The sequence below is a fragment of the Thunnus thynnus genome, chromosome 5, assembly GCF_963924715.1.
Source record: "Thunnus thynnus chromosome 5, fThuThy2.1, whole genome shotgun sequence".
Lineage (NCBI taxonomy): Eukaryota > Metazoa > Chordata > Actinopteri > Scombriformes > Scombridae > Thunnus > Thunnus thynnus.
In genome coordinates, this window is record NC_089521.1 from 1,258,145 (window position 1) to 1,270,255 (window position 12,111).

Here is a 12,111-nt window from a genome sequence, read left to right on the forward strand (position 1 = left end):
ATTAATTTGAGTTTCTAGTGTCAAATTGATCTGCATTAACTATAGTCAGCAGTAATGTTGTCCTTGTGTTTGTGTTATTAATGTCAGAAGTTCAACAAGTCAGGAATGTTCTCCAGGATGAAGGCGGACATGTTTTCTTGTCAACGATCAAGAAAAGACAAAAACATATAAAAAGAAAGCAGCAGAGTTCTGGAACAAAGTTCTATGGACTGATGAAACAAAAATCAACCTCTATCAAAATAATGGAGAGAGGAAAGTGTGGAGATAAAAAGGAACAGCTCATGAGCCCATAGCAGCTCATCTGTCATACATGATAGTGCTTCTGTTATGGCCTAGGCATGTATGGCTGCCACTGGAACTGGCACACTGGCATTTATTGATGATTTCACTACTGACAGAAGAAACAGGATGAATGCAGAGGTATACAAGAGCATTCTGTGTGCTCACATTCAGCCAAATGCATCAAAACTCATTGAACCACATTTCATCATTCAAGAGGACAGCAATCCTAAACATATGGCCACAGCAACCAAACAGCTTTTCAGGCTGAAGAGGTGGAATATCCTTGACTGGCCAAGTCAATCACCTAATCTCAATCTGATTGAACTGCATTCCACTTTACTGAGGACTAGACTAAAGGCAGAGAGAGCCCACAACAAGCAAGAGCTGAATGTGTCTGCAGTGAAGGCTGTGGAGAGCATCACCAGGGAGGATACAAAGCATCTGCCGCGGTCTATGAGTCCAAGACTCCAGCCAGTCATTGACTGCAAAGAATTTTCCACTAAATATTACATTTAAGGATTTTGTTCGACTTCATGTGTATCTGTCCAGTTATTCCGACATTGATTTACACCTACTGAAAATAAAGCTGAGACTTGGTACTTTAGTGTAGTATCCATTATTTTATTTCAAAGAACAACAAATGTTTAACTGTCCAATGTATATTATACTATTATACTCAGCATGTTCTCCTCATATTCACCTGCAATATATATAACAGTTGTCATCATCATTGTGAGTAAATGGAGTAGTGCTGAACCCTGGCTGATCCCTCAGCTGCAGACATGTCAATGTCACAGCATTGTCTGGATGTGTCTAACAATGATTTGAGTTCTCTGCATTGGTACTCTGTGATGTGTGGTAGCCCAGCACTGGCTGTCTGTGTGCGGGGGGCTGAGTGTGTGTACATTAAAATACATTGCTATCTGCTTAGGCAGAAAGGCAGCAGACGCAAACAGGTGATTGACCTACAGAGAGATTCCTGTTAAAAACGGTTGTCAGTTGGACCCCAACCCTCGCCATGGAATTATTTTCCATTATCATTTCATCTGATTTGATTATTTTTAGGGTTTGGAGATAATATACTTTTTTATTCCTTGTTTTACTATCCAGCAATTTGTAACTTTGTTTTTTGTTTTTTAAAGGTGCTGTAAAAGTTCAAATATGATTATCATTATTATTTCTGTGTCCCTCTGTGAAGTTCAGAGGTCGAGTGGTGCATTAGGACAGGTACACTGACTAAGGCTAAGCAGAATTACAGTCTACCTATCTGAATGCATGGAAGCCACAGTATACCCACTTACTGACACATCACTAGACCACTGACAGCATGACAGTCTGCAGCGACACACATGCTGGATCTCTCCAGCTGATGTCAGCACTGCACAACTGCCAAAATAACATGGATAGGTGACTAAGTGTAATGGTAGCCAGCGGGTACAATGCTGTGCAGTGAGTAAACCTCACTCCCTGACACCTTAACAGATGTGCTGGCGACGGACGCTAGCAACCATGGATTTTAGCCTTCTTGCTAGCATGCCTGAGGTTGTGAGTTTGAGTCCAGTGTATGACTTTGCTTGTCTACACAACACAGGTCACATGAGCAACAGCACTGAGTTGTTGCAAACTTGCTTCTTGTGGAATGATTTAACAATCCCAATGCATTTGGAACATTCAATACTGAATAAAGCAAACATTGCTACTGTCTTTGCAACTCCACAACATGTTTTTGTTTTTGTGAGCAATGTTATTCGCATTGATAGACAGATGTAAGCAGATGCCATTGACTGTCAGTGTAAAGACCAGGTGTGGTGTGGTCAGAGCTCTTAGTTCTAATTATAAGACTAGCAACTGAGTTCTGTGCTGTCTTTAGCAACTCAATAGTTTTGGGCCATACTAGCAGTGGGGTTGGCAATGTCAGTCAGTTTATCAATAAGTCAGTTGGTTGGTCCATCATTTTGATCCAGACTCAAATATCATGACAACAATTGGATGGATTGGCATGTGAATTGGTATGGATATGGATATTAATTTCCTCTTCAGGATAAATTGTAATAACTTTGGGGATCCTCTGACTTTTCATTGAGCACCATCATTACGGTAAAATGTCCATTTGTCCAATTCTTTGGTTATGACCAAATTAAATACCTGCAAAATTATGACACTGCTATACGCCTCAGCTGTGGTGTATGTTAAGTGCTAAATATGTTAACATTGTCAGTGCAAGTATGGTGCCATGCTGCTGTTAGCACCTTCACTGAACTACTAGCATGGGTGAACTAATAAAGGTGTGACTAGGCTAAAGCATGTTAAAGCAATGGTTAAAGTAATTCACATTAATGATGATGATACATATTTTAAGCCCCCCCTCCCCACCAAAAAAAGTACAGCTTCACTTAAAAGGAAAAACTCTATTCATGAGACTTTAGTATGTCTATTGCACACCATTTATACCTGTTCTGAATTTCAGACTATTTATGTAGCACCACAGGGCAACAAGTGAGGTATGGGGGGTGCAACACTAAACCCCTGGAATCCCTTCAAAGACAAATGAACACCACAAATGCATTCCCTCCACTCTCTCCAGTGAACCCCACCCCCCACCCCCACCCACACACACACACACACACATACTAGGGTTCAGCTTGATGTTCACAGCAGGTTGTGAGTCGGAAATAGTGGAGCTTCTAACTCACGCTGTTGACAGGGGTGATTTACATGCAGACACAGCTCTGTTCACCCTATACCACACACACACAGACAGACAGACAGACAGACACACACACGTAGGGCTATATGTTCACGCCACCTATCCCCTGCACACAAACACACTCTTCAGTGCTGTTTGACATTTGGGCTTCTAACCAATGGGCAGGCAAAAGGCACAAGGGCATTTTTAAAGCTAAGACAGGTGCTTATAAGTGCTGCTCTCACACTTGCTCTCCCTACAGTCATATACACCAGCCTGGGGTTCCCTCACACTTGCTCCCAGTGAAAGGAGAAGAAAAGGAAGGCAGGGAAGGAATCTCTTTTTTATTGCCTGTCTTTTCATTCAATCCTAAACCAGCTGGATCAGATAAACCAGCAGATAAACAGACAGTACACAAATACCTGCAGAGAACCGTGGAAACAGTCATTATGTTTGGTTATAGGCGTAATAATTTTACCTGGAATGGAACTCTGAGAGAGCTGGAGGGGAGCTACCCAGCGATCTGCACAGGTAGGCATAGTTTGTATGAGTGTGTATGTGTCTATGCATGTTAATGATATGTATTTATTTATGTACAGTGATAGAGGAAGAGAGAGAGCACTGCAGAGTTGATTTGGCAGCCTCTGTGAGGCTGGCATGAGTCACTAGTGGGACTCTGTGTGCTTGTACACGTAAGGGCCAAGCAGGACTTTGACACCAGAACCACTTCAGCATGAACATGAGCACTGATATATATATATATATATATATATATATATATATATATATATATATATATATATATATATTACACACACACATAACCCATAACCTTTAATTAATCTGAGGTTCTTAATGACTTACAGTACGTAAATACAAACCACTTCACCTGACAGTGGTAATCCCAAAGGTATCTTCATTGTCAAAATCATCATCTTCATTGTACTTAGTAGCTAAGCTGACAAATCATTGCTGTTGATGACAGAATGCAATGAATCACAAACAGTTATGGAAAGCAGCTTTTCCCTGCTCTGTCATAGAAAGCCTGCCTGCACACCAGGGCTAATGTATGCAGTGCTAGTCAGGCAGCACTACCATCTGTGCTATGTGGCTCTGTTATGTCCTGAATGTGGGTGTGCATTCTGTGTTCGCTCTCCAGAGTGATGGGATGTCAGATCAGAGGCATAGCAGAGAGGAGCAATGCGGCAACCAATAGTCTTATGAGACATAAGAGATGTTTCAAACTTGATTGTGCTAAAGGAAAACCAGGGCAACTGTCAGTGATAGACTACGAGTGTCCAAATTCCGAATTAGACTGATGGTGCAGCAGTTAGAGTGTGTCAGAGTTTGAAGTTTGGGCTGTCAGTACTGTCAAGCACCTGCCTTAGGCCAATCTGCATAATTTGGACATCCACCAAACTCATGCTAAATCTTATAGTGAGCTTGCACCAGTGTTGTATCAAACACAAACAATTCTACTAAAAACTGACTTTTAACTGATTTTAAGCCATTTTTTTCAGTGGATCTTTCTGATCTTACTTACTTTTCCATGAAATTTATTCCAGTGCAGTTATTTTAACAATAAGGTGTTTCAATCACCTTATATGACAGTTGGTAAAGACAACATGGCTGTGTGTGAGGACTGTAAACTTGCATACTCACAACTGAAGGACAATATCCACCACCTGGAGACAGAAACTAGGGAAAAGGACAGGATGATCAATGGTTTTGTATCGGTTGCCTCTACTCAGGCAAAGCATATTTCGTATATGCCATCGTCTACGCTTGCTATCCTGGTGGCCCGATCTCCCTCTTCCCAAATGTCACAAGCCTTAATCTTGGACTCTGCTGCCACCGTTGCATGGCTAGTGTCGATCAATGCTGGTACCGGTACCGATACCACCAGTATCGTGGAGAATGGAGAATAGACAGTCTTCTGAGCGTGGACGAGAGGCAATGTTATGGAACACCACCACTGCTGCAGGAACCGTGGACCTGGATGCAACCTCACCACCAGCGGCTGTCCCAGCCCAGCCAGATGCTGCATAGGTTTGAACAGACGCCAGACTCAAGGTCCCTGTTCTTAGTTCTACACCTAATTGGACCTTCGGCTGGTCTCAGCCGTACTGAACTGAGGTGGTTCGTGGCAGAAAGAGAGACTTGGTGGAGGCTAGACCACAACCTCACCTAGATCCCTCAAACCACTATGCAGTTCTGTCAGATGAGGCTCCAGTCCACCCAGCAGATGCCCCTGCAGTCTTGCTACCACTAGACCTGGACTGCTCTCTGGCTACGGACGATACTGTTGTCTGCACTCCACCTGTTGCTGGCATTGATTGGGTGGCTTGTTGGTCCAACACGGGAAAGCCAAACAAACGGGTTAGGCTCTCCTCCTCCCATTGCTGGATGGGAAGCTGTGATCAGATAATCTAGAGGTTCCCCATGCCCAGAGCCAAAAAAGAAACTTTCTCCCCAGACGGACCCCATCCCCTCATCACAACACTCTCCAGTTCAGACTGCCCATCCACAGTTGGTGAGGTTGCTGTGTACAGTGGTTGCTGAATGTGCGTCGTTTTGTCTTGACAGCACTCAATCTCCCTATCCCTCCATCTGCTCTTCTCTCCTACTACACTGATAGCTGGTGATTCCATAACAATGGCCGAAGAGCAAAACCTATCTGAAAAATGCATTTTTTGAGAAAACTAAAAAAAACCTATTGTTTTCTTGCAGAATGCTATTTGTTATGGATACTCAGTACATAACACATTGTTTTTGGACTATATTACTATATTATGTGTTAACAATATTGTAATAACCATACAAACATACCGTAAACACACATAATATAGTAATATAGTCCAAAAACAGTGTATTATGTACTGGGTATCCTTAACAAATAGTATTCTGCAAGAAAACAAGTTATTTTAAACAAGTTTTCTCAAAAAAGTGCATTTTTCAGATAGGAGGTTTTGCTCTTCGGCCATCGATAATCAGGAGTATGTTTCTTCTACACAGCCACAAACTGTCTCCCTGGTGTCACGGCCTCTGTTATCCTGGAAAAGCTCCAGGGTCTACTGCCTTCACTCCAGACCTCCATTAAAAGAATAATTGTTCATGTGGGAACAAATGACACAGTCTGTCAACAGTCTGACCTGACCAGAATCGATTTTAACTATCTTTTTAACTTTCTAAAACAGTGTGGAAAGTCTGTTTTTATCTCAAGTCCCATTCCCACACTGTGCCGTGGTACGGGTCATTTAAGTCCTTAGCGGTCACAGTTGGCTTCAGTCCACTTTTAGGACTTATGATGTGGGTTTTATTGACAGTTTCAATCTGTTTTGGGATTGTTTGTCTCTTTTTAAGAGAGACAGAATTCACCAAAACAAACTAGGCACTCGAATGCTAGCCGCTAACATACAGCATGCGGTGCAGTCCTATCCTTGTGACTGACTGTTTACACTCCACACACGCCCTCCGATTCTCCCTCTTCTTCTCTGGCTTCACCTCAGGCTATTGTTTCCAGTGCTAGCCCACCCTAGCACTGGAAACCACTCTATGGTTTACATAAAATGCACTGCTGTCCCATTATCAGCCACTCTGTGTAAATTGGGCCTTTTAAATCTGAAGTCTCTCTCAAATAAGTCTCTTATTCTAAATGATTTTATCTCCTCCATCCTCCTAGATTTCTTGTTCCTCACTGAAACTTGGTTGGAGTCTGGTGAATATAACCAGTCAACTACTTCCCCCTGATTATGACTTTATAAGCTCACCCAGGCTTAGTGGCCACGGAGGAGGTATCACAGTCATTTTTACAAAATGCCACTGGTGTTTTAATGTTTACACCAGTTTTGAGGTTTTTATGTTTAAAACAGGTGGTACAAATCCCATCCTATGTGTAACTGTGTATCACCTGCCCAAACAGTATGCCATTTTCCTGACTGAATTCTCTGAGTTTCTATCATCAGTTGTTTTAAACTTTGACAAATTTTAATATTCATGTGGATTTTCAATCTAATGCCAGCACCACTGAATTTCTTGGAACTATGGACTCTTAACTTTGTACAGCCTGATGCCAGCCCAACTCACAACTGTGGCCATACCCTGGACTTAGTCTTTATGCTAGCTCTGACCATTGCCTCTCTGGCTGTGCAGGATTTGGGTGTCTCAGACCATCAGTGTATCAGGATTTCCACCTTGTTTCAAGCTGTTCCCAATCCCCAATTACATTGTTGTTACTCCCGTTCTATAAATCGATCTACTGCCAGTAATTTCTCAGATGCCTAAATAGCCTCCTCTCTATTCAGCAGTATTAAGGCCCAACCCTGAACACAGACCAATTGATCACCATGTTTAATTCAATCTGTGGAGACATCTTGGACTCTGTTGCTCAGAAAACCAAGAGCCAGAACAACAACACCTATGCTCTTAGTCAATTTTGTAGAAAGGCAGAACGTAGATGGAAAAAAGAGAGAAAAAGGCTACAGGTTTCATTTGAAATATTGAAAGGTTGTCTGGCAAATTATCAGCAATCTCTCAAAGCTCTCAAAGCAAAATAATTTATCGCCATTACCTCAAAAAAATCTCACAGTCCCAGCGTTCTGTTCCACACAATTCAGCCCTCAACCCTGTTGCTGTTAACTGTCCTGTGCCGACTTTTTTCAACAAAAATTGATCACATATGATATAATATTACACTGTTTACCTCTGCTATCCTTAATGACTTTCAGCCTGTGTCTCTCTCCCACATTTATGATATAATCTCTTATAAGGTCCACCACCTGCCCCCTGTACAAATATTAGATTACTTTGACATTATATTGTCAGATTCAGCTCAAATTTTAACATGTTTAACATACACATCATAACAGTATAGAAATAACAGAATATCACAAAAAGAATGATATGTCTCAGCCAATGTTTTTTTTTTTTGTCCCACTTTTGTCAGCTGCTGTATTTCAGCTAGCTACAGATTATTTGATCACTATCTATGATGTTCAACATCAGTCACATATTGTGCAGAGCAGTGTTGTATAGAATACTCTTGTTACATAGAGTAGGTGTATACAGTAGGTGTGTGCACCATGCAGCACGTGTTGTATACAGTATAACATATGGGTGTGTGTCGGCGGGGGGGTGTTTGGTTGCTTAACTGCTGTATCATGTTAAGCTGCTATAAGCAGACCTCTGAGAAGTAAAAGCACAGATACTGTTTTAGCTTCTTTTCCACTTCAGCCCTGACATAAACAGCTTAACAAGCAGATACAGTTATACTGTACACCAATGAGTTATTTTCTTATTTTAACACACATATATGCTTCACATATCATATCATAGCATCATGTTCCCTGTTATGAGCCTGTGTACTGCAGCAGCAAAGTGGAACTGTTCATATGTTCTTGATTTGACATGTTTCCCCTTGAATATTACTTAACAAACATTGAAAATTACTGTAAGCACTTGTTATTAGTGCAGAGTAATACAAGGGCGAAAAGTAACAGGCCCAAGAGGACTTTAAAGAGGACCTATTATGCTCATTTCAGCTCTAAATTTTTATTTTTGGACTCCACTAGAGTAGCTCTGCATGATTCAAAGAAATAAAAAAACCCCTCCTTATTTATCTTATACTGGCCCTTTATGCAGCCCATAAATATACACAGTCTCTCTTACAGGCCGTTTTAGCTCCTGTCTCTTTAAGGCCCCCCTCCTGATGAGTCCACTCTGTTCTGATTGGCCAGCTTTACGTATCAGAGTTGTGTAACTTTACCGTCATTGCAAACCAAACATTTCCTGCTATACTGCTTCAAATTAAAAGTTTTTAAATGACTAACTTTTTTTGTGAAGAATTTACAGAAAGTAAAAACGTGTTTCTCACTGACTTAGTGGAGCTTTGTTAGCTGGTCGAAACAACAACATATGGAGCTATTTGGAGCTATTTGTTCAGCGGATCAGTTAGAAATAATGCGAGGACTAGTACAAGCAGAAACAGCCACAGTGAGATGTTTTATCTGTGAGCTGCAGACAACGAGCACACCTCCAACAGGTAAACTACTTATTTTACTTTGCTGTGCTGTTTAATGGTGTCGTGGATTGGCGTAACTACTCCCAGAGCGGAGCAGCGAACTCGCGTGCTGTACACGTAGCAATGTCCATATAAAGAAATCAGTCACGAACTGATGTCAGCTCGGGCTGAACGTAGAAAAAACCGTTGGAAACTGAGTGCTCACAGCTGTCTGAAGCCAGGGCTTTCTGTTCACAAGGATTACTGCTACATAAGTTTACCTCGTTATTTGACACGTCGGCCACTTTTAACATGAACATCCGACACTGTTACATTTTATACAGTACTGTGCAAAAGTTGTAGGCACCCTAGATGTTTAGATTCTTATCCATTATGCAATACCATCAGGGAGGTGTCTGATCGTTCCCAAATTTATTCATGACATGACAATGACCCCCAGCATACAGCTAGAGTCATAAAGAACTATTTTCAGCAACAAGAAGTCCTGCAACAGATGGTATGGTATGGCCTCCACAGAGCCCTGATCTCAACATCATGGAGTCAATCTGGGATTACATGGAGAAGCACCTGAGATGGCCTGAATAATAAATCCACAGAAGAACATTCTTTCTTCAGGATGGTTACAACAACCAACCTGCAAGTTACCATGAAAAACTGTGTTAAAGTGAACTGAGGAGGACTGCTGCTGTTTTAAAGGCAAAGCTGCTCACAGCAAATATTGATTTACTTTAGGATTCTGCTGTTTACTCAACTTTGTAAGAAGTTAATTGATAAACTAAAACAATTTATAGCAATATTTTTGTAAGAATTCTCATGTTACTTTTAGTGCCTAAAACTTTTGCTGTATATGTCTGTATACAGTACTGTATATGTCTGAAAATATGGAAAAGCATAATACCTTAAAATACCTTTAAAAACCAATAGCCTAACAGTGCTGAAAAAAATGCTGAAATGAAATTAAAGAGAGCTGAAGGATCACGATCATCACAAGACACACAATAGTACAAATTAATGGACACCATTTGGGGAGTGCTGGATTCTCCATTAGTGTAAAAACTTGTATCCCATGTTCATGTAAATGACAATATCAGCTCCATTTTTTACATTGTTTGTCCAACACTAATTTCACTCATTGACCAAACAGTGTGCAAAAATGTCTGAATGTCCTGGTTTGTAAATACAGGCAAAACTCAAGCAAGAAAAGCCACACAAATTTATGAGTTAAGTTCCTGCTAGGTAAAACAGATTTTATTTCCATTTTTCAGCTGTTAGTAGCTCCATGATTTTTTTTCTGTATTGCATTATGGGACAGCAGTGTCCACCAAAACCACACTCACAGCACTGTTGTTTTAGTTTGCCTGCTGGCAATAACAGGTATACTTGTGTATTTTTTCAGTGTCAACTGCATTCTTTAAACTTGACTACCTTTACTATATACTATATAACTGATATATGCAGTGATACTGCAGTGGTCTGATGAACAGAATGCTGACTAAAGCTGACTGAATAACTCAAAACTTCTGTACTGAAAGAACAATGAGCGGCAATGATTTACACATTCCTCCACAAAGGGCCAGTCTGCATTGCTTTAAATATGAACACTGTTGAAATATTGAATTCACTTGGCCACATCCTGTACATTTCTGTCCAGCCAAGGTTTTCTTACTGTCTCATAATGTTAAAGGTTATATGAACAACAACTGTAAAACCAAAGTAAACTGTGGCTTTGCTGCGTGACGTGTTTTGTTCTCTTGAGGACATGGTGGTTAGCTTCTATGTTTGGGAAGGAGTTGTTTATGTTCACAGCTACTGAATGAGAGGTTCATGATCACAGGGATAGGAAAAGGGGAAATGTGTGTTACAGTGATTTTTGCTCCTAAAACATTCCTCAGCTGTTTTGGAATGTAAAGTGGTTTGACCCTAACCTCAGCAGTTACTACCATGACATTGCTGATGCATGTGCGTTCCTCACACACCATGTTATATTGCTATGGCAATGTCACGGAGACGTTACACAAGAGTGTGTATTAAAGACACCAAGGCAAGTTTGAGAGCAAGAATGTGCAAGAACCATGAGTGTGTGTGTTGGTGTACCACAAGTGGACATTGTGACTTTTACTTTATGCATGCACACAGTCACCTTGCTGTCTTTACTGACTGTTTGCTTGTGTCCCTAAGTAGACAAAGAGCCGTCATAAAATCTGTCCTTAGTATTTACAGTACACAAAAGGCTTTAACATATAAGACTTGTTGGAGGTCAGTTTTGAAATGAACCTCCAGTTCATATGCAATGTACAATGTATACATCATCATTAAATCAATCATCCTTTTTATACTATAGTGGGACATAAAAATGAGAAATACTGCATTAATTATTCAGGCACTTGGTGTACTGAATATCAAATTAATTCACTTGACAGAGGTGTCAGACTAGAGATCTCTAATCAAAACATACAGCATGTAAGATTCAAAATAAAGACTTTGAACATTTTTTAGCAGCAATCAGTTCTTTCATCAAGGCACTGGGCTTTACTGGGACATTTACTTATGTTAATTTGGAGTGCGTTTTTAGGAGCATATTATGATAACACGCTATTGCCTATAAATCAGTGAGTGATTCTTATTAATATGTAAAGGAGAGGGTTGTTATTCCCTCAGCAGTGCTTGCAGGTGGAGGGCTTCCCACCTTCAAAAATATCCAATTAGACAGTTAAGGGTAATTTCTGCATCATATTCAAAGGCTGCGCTATTAAGAGGCTAGGGGAAGCTTAGCTTTTCCAAAATTATCATTGAAAAAAATTCAACCTTCAACAAAAGCATGATTTATTTTGGGCAATAACTACTGGCAAACAGGCTAAGCCTTCCCTAAATTTAGTACTGGCTATTGTGCACCCTACACTGCAAACTGGTAAAGTTAAAATAATATACATGTGTATAATAATATGTATGTGTAGTATGTGTAAATATATATATATATTTGCCTCTCAAAAAATAGAAGAGGAGCAACCTCTTCTGCCTCTATGGACCAGCCTCTGATATATTTAAAATGGCCATACTTAAAAAATAAATAAATAAATAAAAACAATGATTGTTTCATCATCAAAGTTTCAAGACTAAGCAATAA

At 40.4% G+C, this 12,111-nt stretch overlaps 1 protein-coding gene across 1 annotated transcript in view; it reads left to right on the plus strand.

The window, feature by feature from the left end:
* Positions 1–3,125: 3,125 nt before the first annotated feature.
* LOC137182449 (cytosolic carboxypeptidase 4) overlaps positions 3,126–12,111 on the plus strand; it is a 218,276-nt gene continuing 209,290 nt past the window's right edge. Inside the window, exon 1 of the mRNA XM_067588662.1 lies at positions 3,126–3,499. Within this exon, the coding sequence (XP_067444763.1) occupies positions 3,418–3,499 (82 nt within the window). The 5' untranslated portion in view covers positions 3,126–3,417. The remainder of the gene's footprint in view (positions 3,500–12,111) is intronic.